A 17222-nucleotide genomic window follows, 5' to 3' on the forward strand; every position below is an offset into this window, starting at 1 on the left:
GGTTAGATGTGATTCTTGGAGATAAGAGATACTTGGCTTATATTTTTTATGCATTCAGGCAGGCTATTTCTTTTGAGTGGGCAGTTCAAGTCATTAACATTTATTGAAAGAATTGATATGTATGGTGGATTTCTGTTCATCCTGTTGGGTAGACCCTCATTACTTTGTTTTATCTTTTGAACCATTGTGATATCTGGGCACTGCACTTTAGCTTTTGGGTGATTGTACATTGGTCGGTGTCTGTTGTGGTGATCAGTGTATAATTCAGGTCTGAATACTTCCTGTAGGGCAGGTCTGGTCTTTGTGAATTCCCTCAGCAATTGCTTATCTGAGAAAGTCTTTATTTCCCCCTTATATGAGAAACGTAGTTTTGCAGGATATAAAATTCTAGGCTGGCCATTATTCTTTTTTAGAAGACTGAGGATGAGTCCCCAGTCCCTTCTGGCTTGTCAGGTTTCAGTTGAGAAATCTGCAGTTAGTCTGATAAGTTTTCCTTTGTAAGTTACCTGCTGTTTTCACCTTGCTGCTCATAGGAGTACCTCTTTCATATTTACATTGGCCAGCATAGTGACTATGTGTTGTGGTGACTGCCTCTTTACAATGAATCTCCCAGAAGTCCTTTGTGCTTCTTACACCTGGCTATCTAGATTTCTAGCAAGGCCAGGGAAATTTTCCTCAATTATTCCCTCAAATAAATTATCCTACCCTTGTGTATGTTCTTCTTTGCCCTCAGGGCTGCCTATGATTCTTATGTTTGGTCTCCTTACATAATCCCACATTTCTTGTAGGGTTTGTTTGTTCCTCCTGTTTCTTTCTTTTGGGCTAACTTGTTTAGGTCAAAGGTATTATCTTCAAGTTCTGAGATTCTTTCTTCTGCCTGATCTAGCCTATTCCGAAGGCTTCCCACTGTGTTCTGTAATTCCTTGAATGAATTTTTCATTTCCAGAAGTTTTGGGTTTTTTAAATACTTTGATGTCTTTAGAGAATTTTTCATTCATTTCCTGCATTGTTTTTGTGGCTTCTTTGTGTTGGTTTCTATTTCCTCTTGTATTTCATTGAGCTTCCTTAAAATCCATGTTGGAAATTTTTCATCTGTCATTTTAATCTTTTCATTTAGGTTGGTATCCATTTTTAGGGAGTTACTGTTTTCTTCAGAGGGTGACCTTTCACTTTGATTTTTCATGTTTCTGGAGTTCTTTCGCTGGTTCCTTCTCATCTGACCTCTCAATCGAGAGCCAAGGGTGTTAGGACTGGCTTATGGGCCTGTCTTGGAGAAGAGTGCTGGTCCTGAGTTCCCTTTGGGATGCTCTAGCAGGTTCGATGAACCTCTCAGGTTACCTCTGACCTGTTGTCTTCACCTCTTCCCAACAGTGGGTAGTGAGTTAGGTCCCCTCCCTTAATCTTCAAGATGGTGGGTGGAATTTGTGGGTTTGAATCTTCCTGGACCTGTTCGCTTGAGTTGTAAGGTGCTGTATTTAGCAGTGGGATTGTTCCCTCTGTCTTTAATTGTAGTTTGCTGGAAGAGCCAGTTGCCAAGGAGTTCTTTCGTGCCTGTAGTAAACTCTGGTCCCCCAGATAGGGCACATGGATGCCACATGCTTTAGGAGGGATCATGTAGCTCCAAGGGAGTTGCTTGATTTCTCCTCACCCCCCGAGGTGGGGGAGGAGTAAGATAGATCATGACTGAGTTGCTAGGACCTGGGAGGTTTTATTGAGCCTCAGCAGGGCTCAGAGTTTGCTTATCCAGCCACTAGGGTGAGCCGCTGATACAGAGTTCAGGGCGATCTCCTCAAGCCCGGAGAGAGCTGCTCTGGAGGGAAGGGACCTGATGGTGTGATTGCTAAGGCCTCCAGCAAAGCTTTTTCCTTCCCTGCCCACTAGCCCGGTTTCCTAATGAGTGGGGCGTGCACCCTCCATCTTTTCTCCTTGGAACTCTACAGCATTCTCCCCTCTGATCAGTATGCATGTGTTCCCTCTCCACCCAAGATTGGGTCTCAAGCAACCCCACAGTTCCCGTTTCTGACCCACCGGCATAGGTCTCCGCTTAATGCAGGTGGGTAGGGGAAGCTCCAGTTGTGCTCTCCTGTCCCACCACTAGAATCCAATGTGAGGGAGGTAGGACTCTATCTACAGATGTCTCTGCCAGGGCACGCTCCCACCAGGGGAGAAGCAGCTGCTCACGAGTCTCTTGGATCAAACTGCACTCGCTATTGTCCTGAGTGGTGGGAGGGACCACTGTTCCAGTTCAGTGTGGGTGCCCCAGGCATTCAGTTGCCATGGGAGCCAGGGGCTAAGCTAATTTAGTCCCACTGCCACAGCCTTCTCCACTATGGCGGTTCTTTAGCAGGGGTAGGGGATGGGGTGCGCTCACAGACCCCCGGCTCCTCTGTGCCCCTCCACGCTCTCTTGGTAGATATGGTCACAGGGGCCACCAGATCCTGGACCACAACCTCTCTCCTGTGTCTCCCCATCCCAGGAGCACCATGTTCAGCTACTTGTCTGAGCCACAAGTGGACGATCCTGCCAAATACCTGTGGTGGGAGGATTGGGGACTGTGGCTTTCCCATGGGCTCTGCCAGGAAGGCACCCCCATTACGTTCAGTAACTGCCTACTGGTACCAGCACAGAGCACTCTGGTGGCTGCTATGGCGGGGGGTAGGTGCCTAGTCTCCCTGTACCCTTCTTGTGTGGGGGAACACCGGGTCCTGCCTGCCTGTCTGAGCTGCCATTTAGTGATCCCCCAAAGTGCCCCCATAGCGGCTTCACTCTCCCAGACGGGCTCAGCTGGGAATGTGCCCATCTCCGAGAGACAGGCCTCTCAGCACAGCATTTTGACAGTTGCTATTATGGGAGAGAGGCCATGGCTACAGCCTGGCTTAAGCCAAAATTACTTCCTAGGATGCCAGGACTGGAGGCGGTGCAGAGAGTGGGCATCCAGATGCTGCCTCCTCTGGTCCCTCGTGGCACTGCCCCACGAGATGAGAGGATGAGAGCCTTGTGTTCCGTTGCTGGCCGGAGGCACCCAGGTAGGGGAGGGGAGCCCCCCCTTACCCTTTCACTGGGGTCTGGGCCTTCCTGGATTTGGTCTACTCTGCTATTCTCTCTTCTCTATCCTCCCCTCACTCAGCTTTGCTATTCTTAGTTCTTTACATGCATTAAGTTATTAATTCTTACAATAACCCTTTGGAATTATTGAGTACTGGTATCATCCCCATTTTAAAGGTCATGAAACTGAGGTACCAAGGTATAGTAAAATAAAAATTAACTTCATATATTAAATGCGTACAGTTTATTAGATACTGTACTAAGTTGTTTATATATATATTGTTCCCAAAACTCTTGACAATTTACTGTGAGGTAAGTATTGCTATCCTTTTTACTTATCGTGGGTATAGGTTCAGTAGATGAGCTGACTTCAAGGTCACAGTAACTTCCTACTGTACCAGCAATGAGGTTGTACATTGGAGACTATCTGCTTTGGGAATTAGGTACTAAAGTCAGCAATAATGCAAAATTATGGTCAAAATTTCCTTTGAAATTCTTTTAAGTTGTCTATAATGATCGTTTACAGACACAGAGTCCCTCTATTAATCCATCTTGGCAATTATTTGCCTTCTAGCATTGAAATAGAATTGAGGAGTCAATAACTGCAAGCCCATGGGCCAGCTGCCTGTTTTGTAAATAAGGTTTTATTAGAACCCAGCCATGCACATTCATTTAGGAAATTTCTGTGGCTGCTTTTTTGTTATAAAGGGAGAATTGAGTACTTGAAAGATAGACCAACTGTTCTGCAAAGTGTAATATATTTACTATCTGGCCGTTGAAGAAAACGTTTGCCAACTCCTAGAATAAAATCCTTGTTTCTTTAGGTGAACTAACTGAAGAATTGGTTTGCATTTGGGACCTTGTACAAAAATTTAAGGACTATGCTGTAAGAGGCATGTAAGAACTGAGAGCAACCAATGATGAAGCATGTTTACTAAATCACAGTTGTTTCTTGGGTGACTCCCATGGAATTTAAAAACTCACTTTACAGTATGTTTTGATCATTTTTGAAAAAGTGTAAAAAGTAATGTTTTATATTAATAATTAGGAAGGTTTTGTAAGTTCTCCTGCCCTGATGCTTTTATTTTATATCCTTGAAAAACAATATATAGCAAACATACCAACTTTGGATTCATATATTTTTTTAAAAATTGCATACTTCTTAGATAATTTCTGAAAGGGTTTCTTATATAAGCAGAAACCAGACTCTCAACTGTATTTGAATTACTTATATAAAATATATTAAGTATAAATTACTATTTCATTGATATCTGTTATTTCCAAAAAGTCACAGCAACATACCATTTTACCAGATGTTAGTATTATTTTAGACTCCAAAAGATTGTATATTTAAAATGTTTACCCTCTTAAAATTCAATATTTATGAAACCGTCATAGTTTTCTGTATAGGCACATTTCGTTTTATTGTGCTTCTCTTATTGCACTTTGCAGGTATTGCGTTTTTACAAATTGAAAGTTTGTGGCAACCCTGCATCTATTGTCACCATTTTTCTAGCAGCATGTGTTTACTTTGTGTCTCCATGTCACATTTTGGTAATCTTGCAGACTTTTTTCATGACCACTATATCTGTTATGATGATCTGTCATCAGTGATGTTTGATGTTCTATTGTAGTTGTTTCAGGGTGTCATGAACTGTTCCCATAAAAGACAGCAAACTTAGTCAATAAATGTTGTGTGTGTTCTGACTGCTCCAATGAATGGCCGTTCCCCATCTCTCTTCATCTCTTCTGGTCTCCTTAATCTCTGAGACACAATAATATTAAAATTAGGTTAATTATTAATAACAACCCTACAGTGGCCTCTGAGTGTTCAAGTGAAAGGAAGAGTCGCATGTCTCTCATTTTAAATCAAATGCTAGAAATGATTAAGCTTAGTGAGGAAGGCATGTCAAAAGCCAACATAGGCAGAAAACTTGGCCTCTTGTGCCAAACAGTTAGTCAAGTTGTGAATGCAAAGGTAAAGTTCCTAAAAGAAATTAAAAGTGTTATTCCAATGAACGCACAAGGAATAAGAATGTGAAATGGCCTTATTTGCTGATACGGAGAAAGTTTGAGTGGTCTGGATAGGAGCTCATACCAGCCACAACATTTCCTTAAGCCAAAGCCTGATCCAGAGCGAAGTCCTAACTCTTTAATTCTGTGGTGCCTGAGAGAGGTAAAGGAAGCTGCAGAAGGAAAGTGTGAAGCCAGCAGAGGCTGGTTCCTGAGGTTTAAGAAAGAAGCCATATCCAGAACATAAAAGTGCAAGGTGAAGCAGCAGGTGCTGATGTAGAAGCTGCAGCAAATTATCCACAAGTTCTAGCTAAGATAATTGATGGAGGGTCAGATGATTGTTAGCATTTTTATCAATAAAGTAATTTTTAATTAAGGTATGCCCATTTTGTAGACAATGCTACTGTACATTTAATAGACTACAGTATAATGTAAACATAAATATGATCTGAGAAACCAGAAAGTTCTCCAAGCTATCTTGAAAATGAAGAAGCCCTTCAAATTTGATACTCTTCTTCAGATTTTATAGCATTTATTATCATTAGCAGAGATTAACTGACTGATTCACAAATGAACTTATTATGAGTCATAACATCATCCTGAAGTTAGATATCCAACTTCCTGGTTTCAAATCATAACTCTCTTCTACTGTAGAATGCCAGAGAACTTTCTTAAACTTTCTGTGGCCTGGGTTGAGTTGTGAAGTGGCACTTACCTCATAGGTTGTTTAGAGGAAAAAAGGAGATAAAGTTCCTTTAACTTACTCACTTTGTAGAAAACTTGTCTTTAAAAACAGTGTTTGGTCATTCTGCTTATTTAATAAGTGGAATGTTAAGATTTCCAGCTTCCTGTCTCTGGCCCCCTTTGAGTGCTTTCATAATTCCTCAATTCTTTCAATATCCACCGTATACAGTAAGTCCTCACTTAACTTAGGTTCTTGGAAACTACAACTTTAACCAAAATGACATATAGGGAGATCAGTTTTACCATAGGCTAGTTGATGTAAACAATTGATATAAATCTCCTATGGCATGTTACTGGTCACAAATATATCACCAGACTTCTAAATAAAAATCTAAACCATTTCTAATGTTGAACATTGAAATAAATGTGAGCTATACATACATTTAAAAAAGATTAATAAAAACAGGATCATTTTTTACCTGATTTTTGGTGAATCAGTAAGGGATGGCAGTTGTAGTGGTGGGTTAAATCAAGGAATAAATGTTTGCAAAGCAAACATTGTTAAGGAGCACTTCCTCCCACCATGCAGTTCAAAAACAAACAATAACAAACATGGTGGGCTTGCTGAGCGCTTTCATACTGCATCGTTTATTGTGCATTAGTATGATTATTATATACTTGATTAATTTTTGTTTCATAATAATTTGTATTCACTCATTCATTTTCCAACCTGCTTAATCCAGTTTAGGGTTGCAGATATCCAGAGCCTATCCTGGCAGTTTGGGACACAAGGAGAGAACCTACTCTGGATAGGACACCATTCCATTGCAGGGTGCACTCACACACCCACATTTACACTGAGACTATTCAGACATGCTAATTAACCTAATGTGCACAACTTTGGGATGTGGGAGGAAACTGGAGTACCTGGAGAAAACCCACACAGACATGGGGAGAATTTGCAAACTCCACACAGACAGTTGCCCTGGCCAGAAATCATTTTTTTCCTTCTCATCAACGTTATAATGAAATGACATTGAATGAAATGGCATTCTTCTAGGACCTGTTGTATAGTCTGTCAACTATTTCTATTATCTTTTGCTATAGCTGTCAATGTAAAAGTTTCTTATTAACTTACAATTAAGGGTTATTGACTGAAAATATATTGTTTTACTGCCCAGGTAACTTTTCCTTTGAACAGAGTGATGTTTTAACCTGGGGATCCACAGAGAGATTGTATTTCAGTGTAATTAGTTTCTTTTGTGATTCTATGAATTTTATGTGATGCATTGAAAAGCATTATCCCAGAAAGGAGTCTACAGGCTTTAACATGGTTTCCAAAGGGGTTCATGGCACTATAAAGGTTAACAACCCCTGACGGAAGAATTCTTATTTAGTGGAATATGATAAATCAGTGATTGAGTCATAAGAGAATTCATCTATGTCACATAACTCTTAAACACTAATCCCTCTCTGTGGCTTACTCTATCAACAGGCAAGGCAAATCCAGCCAAATTCAAAAAATTAAACAGTACTAGCCTTGGTTTTAGCTTCTTGATTTCTCCATTCCTCAAAGGTGCAGGGAAAAATTCTTGGACACTATTCTTCTAATACACAAAGAATCCTATATGATATACCTAGAGATAGTGTATAGTGGGAAAAAACATAGGTATTGGAATCACAATTGGTTAATGTTTCCAAGTTGCTGATTCTTCATCTATGATGTGAAAATAATAATATATACATTACTGTGTTGTGGGAGGAATTAAAGAACACAAAATATGTACAATGTATAGCACACAGTGTCTCCTACATTGTTGATACTTGCTTGGATGTTATTAATAGTTTCCTTATACTGAAAACCCAAAGTGAACCTGAACTGAATTTAGAGTTTGGTGGTAGGGGGATGGTGGTGGTAGTGGTGTGGGAATTAAGAATTGTGATCATTTACTTTTCTTTCCAGAATTGGGTTGGGTGGTTTTTGTTGAGTGGGAAAATTTTCTGAAAGAGGTAGACTTCTTTAGGAGAAAAAAAGTAGGTTACAGAATGTAGTTGCAGAAATAGTATGAGAAATCACAGATTGGGGAGTAGGAAAATTAAATTTAGAATCTAGGCTTTGTGGAGAGGAGTAAACAAAGGGAAGTATACATGTCACTGAACTCATGTTTTTCCTTAAGTTATCTGTTTTCAGAGCAGTGGAATTTTTCATCAGAGATAAGTATGAAAAGAAGAAATACTACGATAAAAATGCTATAGCTATTACAAATGTAAGTAAAACCTTCATCTCTTATCAACTGATGTTTGTGGAATACATCTCAAACTTTTATGACATGGAATACAGCTCAAGTTATTTATTATAAAAATATACTAGTTACATATGTTTAATGCATTGACTGCCACACTAGAAAAAAATTTTTTTTCCTTGGTGCCACGGTGTTTTATTACAAAAGTAGAATAAAAACTTTGAACAAAATGATCCTTTCTAATTTAATGAAAAATGAAATTTATAGACTTCTATTCATTTAGTCCATGTTTTTAGAATTAATTTGTCAGTATTAATTGTAACAATAAGAACATCAACAGGTAAGATTTTCACGAACTAAATGCAGGGCTTTGCATATACTTCTTGGCCATTTGTGTATCTTCTTTTGAAAAATGTCTATTCGGATCCATTGCCCATTTTTAAATGGGATTTTTTTTTTTTTTTGCTGTTGAGTTATTTGAGTTTCTTATATATTCTGGGTGTTTGTTCCTTGTCAGACAAATAGTTTGCAAGTATTTTCTCCCTTTCTATGGCTTGTGTCTTCACTCTGTTGATTATTTCCTTTGCTGTGCACAAGCTTTTAAGTTAGATATCGTCCTTTTTGTCCATTTTGTTTTTGTCACCTGTGCTTTTGAAGTCTTGTCCATGAAATCAATGTCCTAAAGCATTTCCCCTGTTTTCTTCTAGTAATTGTATAGTTTTGGGTCTTCTTTTTAAGTCCTTAATCCATTTTGAATTGATTTTTAATATATGACAAGAGATAGGGGTCTAGCTTTATTCTTCTGCATATGGATATCTAGTTTTCCCAGCACCATTTATTGAAGAGGGTGTCATTTCTTCAATGTATGTTCTTCTTGGTGCCTTCATTGCAATATCAATTGGGTATAAATATAATACTTGGATTTATTTTTGCTTTCTCTCTTCTGTTCCATTGGTCTGTGTGTCGGTTTTCATTCCAATATTGTGCTGTTTTGGTTATTATAGTTTTGTAGTGTATTTTGAAGTCAGGTAGTGTAATGTCTCCAGCTTTATTCTTTTTGCTCAGTATTGCTTTGCTCTTTGGGGTCCTTCGTAGTTCCAGATGAATTTTAAAATTGTTTTTTCTTTGTCTGTGAAGAATGCCATTGATATTTTGATAGGAATTGCATTGAATCAATAGGTTTCTTAGGATGGTATGGTCATTTTAACAATGTTAATTCTTGCAATTCATGAACTTAGGATATCTTTCCATTTTTCTCCTCTTTAATTTCTTTTGTCAGTGTTTTGTAAAGTTTTCCTGATAGAGAGGTCTTTCACCTCCTTGGTTAAATTTATTTTTAGGTATTTTTAATAGCTATTATAAATGGGATTGTTTTCTTGGTTTCTTTTTCAACTAGTTATTGGTATATAGAAATGCTACTGATTATCGTATGTTGATTTTGTATCCTGCAGCTTCACTGAATTTATTTATTCGTTCTAAGAACCTTTTGGTGAAGTCTTTAAGTTTTTCTATATATGAGACCATGTCATCTGCAGAGAGGGACAATTTGACTTCCTTTTTTTCCAGTTTGGATGTCCTTTATATCTTTCTCTTGCCTAATTGTTCTGGCTAGGGCTTCCAGTACTATGTTAAATAAGAGTGGTGAAAGAGGGGTGTCCTTATCTTGTTCCTGTTTTTAGAGGAAAGGCTTTCAGGTTTTCCCCATTCAGTATGATATTAGCTGTGGATTTGTTATATATGGCCTTTATTATGTTGAAGTATGTTCCTTCTATGCCTAATTTGTTGAGAGTTTTTATAATACTATGGAGAAATATTGAATTTTTATCAAATTCTGTTTTGTCCTTCATTCTGTTGATGTGATGTGTCACATTTATTGATTTGCATGTGTTGAACCATCCTTGCATCCTTGAAATAAATCCTACTTGATCATGGTGTGTTTTCTTTTTGATTAACTATTGGATCTTATTCACTAGGATTTTGTTGAGGATTTTTGCATCTGTGTGTTCATCAGGGATATTGGCCTGTAGTTTTCTTTTTTTGTTGTGTCTTTGTCTGGTTTTGGTATTAGGTAATGCTAGCCTTGTAGAACAATTTAGGAAGAATTCCTTCCTTTTTAGTTTTTAGAATAGTTTGAAAATAATTGCTATTAAATGTTTGGTAGAATTCAGCAGTCTGGTCCTGGGCTTTAAAGAAACTTTTTATTACTAGTTCAATCTCATTGCTCATTATTGGTCTGTTTACGTTTTGTATTTTTTCCTGGTTCAATCTTAATAGGTTATAGGTATCCAGGAATTTATCCATTGTGTCTAGGTTTTCTAATTTGTTAACATATGATTGTTCATAGTAGTCTCCAGAGATCCTTTGTAGTTCGGTGATATCAGTGTAATGTCTCCTTTTTGGTTTCTGGTTTTATTTACTTGGGTCTTTTATATTCTTAGTCCAGGTAATTTGCCAATTTTATCTTTTCCAAAAACCACCTTTTTATTTCATTGGAATGTCTTTCCATTTTTTTTGTATCCTCTTTAATTTTTTTCTATTTCCTTTTAATCTCTATTTTGTTTAGGTCTTCTCTGAACTTTCTTTCCTTCTACTAATTTTGGGATTGGTTTGTTCTTGCTTTTCTAGTTACTTGAGGTGCGTAGTTAGGTTGTGTATTTGAAATCCTTCTGCTTTCTTGATGTAGGTGTTTATTGCTATAAAATTCCTGCTTTGTATTGCTTTTGCTGTATCCCAAAAGGTTTTGGTACATTGTGTTTCCATTTTTATTTGTTTCAAGGAAGTATTTGATTTCCTTCTTAGTTTTTTCCCTGACTGTACACTTTGGCTCCCTATGTCCTCTGGCAGACTCCCTGATATGATAGACTGCCTATTTTCCAAGGTGTAGGGTGCTGGTTATTGTATTAATTTTATTTGCTGTTTAACATTACTAGAAATATAGTGGCTTAAAACAATGCAGATTTACTATCTTACAGTTTCTGTGGTTAAGAGTGTGGGCATGGTTTAGATGGGTTCTCTGCTCAGGATCTTAATAGGCTGAAATCGAAGACTTAGCCAGGGCTACAATCTCATGATTCTGAGGGTCTTCTTTCAAGCTCACAGTTGTTGTCAGAATTCATTTCCTTGTGGTTGTATGACTGAGGTCCTATGTTCTTGCTAATGTTAGATGGGGCCTGTTGTCAGTTCTTAGGGGCCACCCTTGAGTCTTTGCCAAATAACCTCATCCTCTCACAACATGGCAATTTCTTTCTTTGAGGCCACTAGGAGAATTTCTCTCACAAATCAAATCTCTTATTTCAGAAAGGACCTAGCCCCTCTTAACTGCCCACCTAATTAGGCCAGGCCTATCCAGGATAATCTTCCTTTTGATTAATTCATCATCACCTGATTTAGGATCTTAATTCTGCACAATTCCTTCACCTTTGTTATATAGCAACCTAATCAAGGGAGCAAAATCCATCATGTTCACAGTCCTGCCTACAGTCAAGGGGAGGGCATTATACAGGGTGTGTACAGGGAGTGGGAATTCTGCTTACCACACTAATATAGAATGAGTCTGCTCTCCCTTTCTTCCTTAATTCAGTGAGTGATAGGGGAAATTAGAAATACTTTGCCTGCAGAAATCTGTCCTGTCTGCCCTCTTCCCCTTCCCCTCTTAACCAATTACAACTGGAAGCACAGTGAAAAGTGAGTTGCTAGGAGATCTTTAGTAGATGAGGCTAAACGGCCACATTGTTTGCTCTTTTCCTCCAGCAGCTCTTCTCTTTCCTTCTTCCCCTCTCTCTCCCTATCTCTCTCTCACCGCCCCCCCCCCCCCCGCCCCACCTTTCCTTCTGCCTCTCCCTCTACCTCTCTTTAGCTAGTGAGTTAGGGTTTGTGTAAAAGCATAGTTTCTGGTTGGTTTTCTTTGTTACTACTTTTTATTACAATTTCAGTTTCCTTTTCTATAGAATAGGGATGATTATAGTGTCTAAATTTTATAGTATTTCTGTAAGAATTAAATAAGATAAGGTATGCTGTATTCTTAGTAGGTATCTAGCACATAATTGCTTAAAATATATGCTTCTGTGATAATTACATTAGCAAAGAGGAAGGAGGATAGTGGCAGCAAATGACTGTAAGCAGGTAGATAATTAAGAAAAATGAATACCTGAACTTAACTATAAAACTTTAGATCATTGGAAAAATTTTGGCTTAAGTTCGCTTTCATTAATCCTTCCACATTTTAGTCTCAGCCCTTTAATTATGGGCTGCAAGGTAACTTGATGTGGCAATTAAGAGACTTAACATTTTGAAAGCTTTTCAGAATTCTACGTATTTCTTACTGACTTAGCCAAAGATTTTAAAGTTACTACATTAAGATGTGGGCTTTTTCTACACATTTGGAAGCTATGGTTATTTAGTTAAGTTTATCAAAGTCTTTTAAGCTTCCTAATGATAAGTTTAATTGATGATGTCTCGGGTGATTTATTTATTAGTTTAGTAAATGTATGGATTTTCAGCATTTGTAGCTAAGAAATGCCATGGAATGTAAATGCAATTAGAAATCATATGTTTAAAATAATTTCTAGACTTCTGAGAAACTTGAGCTTCATGATATATTGAAAGCCCATGAGACAGCCATATGAGAACTGCTATGATAAAATCTCCATTTAGAAAACATATCCAAGAATTTCCAAAATGAGTTTGAAGCACTCTGTTGCTAGCAGTTAATGCATATGGTATTTTTCAGTGGTCATACCTTTTTCAGTGTTTTGGACCAACAGATTTTATTTTCATAATACTATTCTGTTTAAAAGGGTGGTAAGTAGCAAAGATTTCAAAAAATTCATCAAGAAAATAATATAACTTTTGAAAAAGTAATTGAACATTTTGCTTTATTGCCTTCAATTAATCATATCTAGTGTTTTTATAATACTTCATACTTTTTCAGAGGGTATTTGTTCACCTTATTATTGCAGATAGGAGTTGGGAACTTGTTTTGCCTGATGAGTTTTTCTTTTGCAGGAAGTGAGTTTATGCAATTATACTGTTCTGGGAGTTTCTTCACATGTAGTTTATTTTGATGGTGGCCTAGAGGAGAACTTAAGAATAACTGAAGGAAGGACGGTTAACTCATTTTATTCCTGAAGAATGTCTTCACTGGGTTCCCACTGTGTATGCTTTTATGGATAGAAGGGGTGGACAGGAGAGGGGTAGGGAATAGAATAACATCTAAATATGACCACTGAATTTACTGACACTACCCATTTCCAGCAAAATTTTCTAAGGTCAAAGTCTTATGCTCTATATGTATAAAAATACTAGAATCCAGTGGAATGGAATTAATATCTAGTTACAAAATGAATTCTAAATTTGAAAATAAATGTAGATAACTTAAAGGGTTTCAGAAAAGTATGTTAGCAAGCCAGTGAACTTTCAAAGGACGATGATAACTGCTGAGATTGAACCTCCTTTTAGTTCTCCCTCTGAGGTGCTTCATTCCTCCTCTTTTCTTTTACAGTAACATTACAGAATATTTATTGAGACTTTTTGAATGTCAGATGCTAAAGACAGTGAACAGCATAGAAACAGTATCTGCCTCAGACAACTTTGATTGAACAAAGAATACTGATTGAGTCATCAGATCTTTACAAGACAGCATGTGATAACTTCTGTAACAGGGAAATATTTTAGGAGGTGCTTTGGGGGGCACCTAAAAGAGCTACTTACTTCAGTCTGGAGGTATCAAGGAATACTTTGAATACTTCTTGGAGGAAGCAGTATCACCTCAAAATTAAAGGGTTGCTAGGAACTAGTAGAAGTGTGGGTGTTTGAAACAAGGAATAGCAAGAGCAAAGGCCCCTAGAGTCAGGAGAAGCAGACTAGAGAGCTGAAACCAGGAGGAGTTGTGTGTAGTTGGACAGCCGAGTGTAGCCAGGACAGGGAAGGATAGGGAGATAAGGTAGATGACAATTGATTAAGAAGTTTGGACTCTGCCCTTTTATAATTGTATAAACTATATAAGGCTTCTGAAAAGCAGGGCTGTGTGTTGATCAGACTTGATTTGAGAATGACACAATATGGAGAATGGATTTGGAGAAGAGCAAGATTTGGGGTAAGAAATCTGGTTAGAAGGATTAATCCAGAAGACAGATATTGGTGATTTTCTACTAGGGTGGTTAGTGGATGTGGTGAGAAGTGGATACTTGTAAGAGATTTAGAAAGAAGACTCGAGAGTACGTAGTTTTTCTTGCCTCCATATTTTCTTTCTTTTCTCCTTACCCCTGTCCATTTTTTCTTCCCTCATCTTCTACCACTATGTTCTAATCTATAGTGTCTCTTTGCTTCCAATTGTCAATATGTTAACCTCTATTTCTTTATTCCTTGCTCATATAATGTATCTAAGCCTACTCACTGACTTTTTAAAAACCAACTTCATGAGATACAATTTATATACAAAAAAGGCAGACATTTTAAGGTACAGTTCAATGAGTTTTGACAAACCACCACCACCACAATCAAGATATTCAACCTTTCTATCACTCCAAAAGGTTCTTTTGTGCCCCTTGCTAATCAGCTCCCAACAGTGGCCCAGGTAGCCTACTGATTTACTTTTTATCACTGTAGATTATATTTTCTTTTCTAGAATTTCCTATGAGTGGTTTCATACACTGTGTACTCTTTTGTGTTTGACTTCTTTCTTACAGCAAGTGTCTGAAATTCATCCCTGTTTTTTTGTACTCTTAGTTCATTCCTTTTTTATTGAGAAATAGTATTTCGTTGTATGGGTATACCACAATTTGTTTATTCATTCACTTGTTGATATGCACATTGACTTCAAATGTCTTTCCTATTGAACAAGTTTCTATTTTCTTTCCCAATTGGAACATGGTATTAAAGTTTTTTTTTCTTCCCCACCCTTTTCCTCTTCCCCTCCGCTTCCCCCTCCCCTCCCCTCCCCTCCCCTCCCCTTTCCTTTCCTTTTCTTTTCTTTTCCATTAAAATGTTTGTTCAATTACTGGTATTTATTGAATAGAATTTTAAAATCCTTCTGAGTGTTAAAAGTGGCCAAATCAGTTTATCATTCTCAAAAGGAGAACAAGCATTTTTACAATGAATTATCTTGCTAGGTTCTAAGGGTTAGTAATTCTTGACATACTAAATGTCCCTACTCCTCTTTTATATTTTTATGTTCTGCTTTTTATGAGTTTAGGCAAAGAGGTATTTATGATACAAGTCATCTTCTTAAGTGATTTTATGGCTTTTTATTCTCTTGTTTTCTACATAAAGTGGTAACTAAATATCACTGGCAAGTAAATATTCAGGAGGACAAATCAGCTTTAAGCAAGGCTTTAAGGCACAGTTTTTACTTTTTTTTAATGGAAGATCTACATTTCGTTGTATTGTTTATTTTCTTCTATGTGTAATTTGCATTAGTAGTCATTAAATGGCTAGTTCAGACAATTAAAACAGAGCCAATAATATGCAAAGAATAAAACCCTAAAGCCTTGGGTTGTGATTCAAGAATTGCTGCCATAACTAACTTAACAAGTGGATTGGAGGAGGGCTTGTCATCTTGCAATGTTATTTTGACATTACATAACGACCTATCTGTAATAGCACCTTTTAGTTTTAAAAATCCCTCATAGGCACTATTGATATGATAGGGCAATATAGAGATGTCAGTTTTATAGCTCTGAAGATCTACTATGCATTTTGTAAACGTATTTCAGTTATATTTTGGCAGTAAAGAGAGCAGGAAGATAATGCTTCCATTAAAATGATCAACTACGCTTGTAGAAATTGGGTAGGAAGATGTGTGAAAAAGCTTTTAGATGAAACCCATTTTCATGTATAAATTTCCTCTGCTGCGTATATAACTGTCTTATAATGCTTTGGAGTAATTCAGCAAGTACTGCACTGGAAATGGTGTTTGCCTACTGATCTTAAAGTAGGAAGTGTATAAATTGTTTTATAATAAGCCTGCTGCTCAGCTGTTATATTAGTCTACTCTTTTTTCTCCCAGCCTATTTTCTGTTTTCTTAAACAGTTGATTAAAATTTTAATTAACTTTTACTATTTCAGCTCTGTTTTATTTTCCATTCTCAAAAGTTGGTGTAAGTAAAAACAAAAACTCATTTTTGCTATCCTGCTACTTGGGACAATGTGTCTTCATGCTTCAGAGCATTAGTATTTCAATAGTAACGTTGACTAAAAGTGAACTATAAGAAAACCTTATTTCTCAGATACTTTTGGTATGATCTTCTCTGAGTACATTTAAAATTTTATATCTCAGTAAAGTGTTTTAAGTCATACATTGTTCTATATACTAAATTCTTTTAGAAATTTCAAATGAAATTTTAGAAAAGCAGTACTTCCTTCTAGTGAGTGATTTTCCTTTGTTAACATACTTCTAAGTGCTTCTGTATCTCAGAAATGTACAGGTTATTTTTTCTTTCCTTTGCCTGTCAATTCTGACTACCTTCTTTTTGTTTTTTTCTCCTGACTTTTCATCTGTACTCCACAGATTTCCTCCTCTGATGCTCCTCTCCAACCTTTGGTATCCTCTCCTTCTCTGCAAGCTGCTGTTGAGAAAAACAAATTGGAGGTATGATAGTGTTTTAGTTTAGCTGCATTATGTGGTATTCAGTGGTAAATGAACTTCCTTTTGCAGTGTGCCATAATTTGGGAGCGCTGTAATAATTGTTTATATTTCGTATGATCCGCAGTATTAAATATGTTCAATACAGCAATTTCTAGAATATTTCCTTATGTCACAGGTATGATTAAAGGGCTTTAATCTGTATATAATTTCAGACTGATTTATTGGTGCCATAGATATATCTCAGTGGTTAAGAAACAATTAGCCTTTTGTTGTGTTCATTACTATCTTCTAGAAACCTTTTTACAGTTTGTTGTTGAATTCTTTGATCTGTTAGGAAAATCTTTGACTAAAAATCATTTCTTTCTATGATTGTGTTGTTATAAGCACTTAAAGTTAATATCAAGTTTCTTTTTTTAAGCAGTAGTGACCATCATACAAGTAAAATGTACGTAGTGTGGGATCATGAGTTCATAATCATCAATGATAATGTTAGAATGCATTTTATGTGGGGATGGTTAGGATACATGGTACTACCACTATGTAGTATTTTTAAAATCATCCCTACAGATATTTGAGAGTTTTAATTTTCTTTGACTTCTTTGCTATGTTGACCTTTACGAATTAGCTTTCAGCTATCATTTCCCATGTCTGCT

At 37.1% G+C, this 17222-nt stretch overlaps 1 protein-coding gene across 3 annotated transcripts in view; it reads left to right on the plus strand.

Moving 5' to 3' along the window:
• Positions 1-17222, plus strand: part of SMAP1 (small ArfGAP 1) — a 157970-nt gene that overhangs the window by 70999 nt on the left and 69749 nt on the right. For 2 of the 3 annotated variants that reach the window (XM_069489018.1, XM_069489017.1), the window contains exon 4: positions 7934-8009. In XM_069489018.1, coding sequence (XP_069345119.1) covers positions 7934-8009 — 76 coding nt within the window. Of the gene's footprint in view, positions 1-7933; positions 8010-16491; positions 16573-17222 lie in introns of all 3 variants that reach the window. The other variant, XM_069489016.1, reaches the window with a different exon arrangement.

Source organism: Eulemur rufifrons, chromosome 15, assembly GCF_041146395.1.
Source record: "Eulemur rufifrons isolate Redbay chromosome 15, OSU_ERuf_1, whole genome shotgun sequence".
NCBI classification, from domain to species: domain Eukaryota; kingdom Metazoa; phylum Chordata; class Mammalia; order Primates; family Lemuridae; genus Eulemur; species Eulemur rufifrons.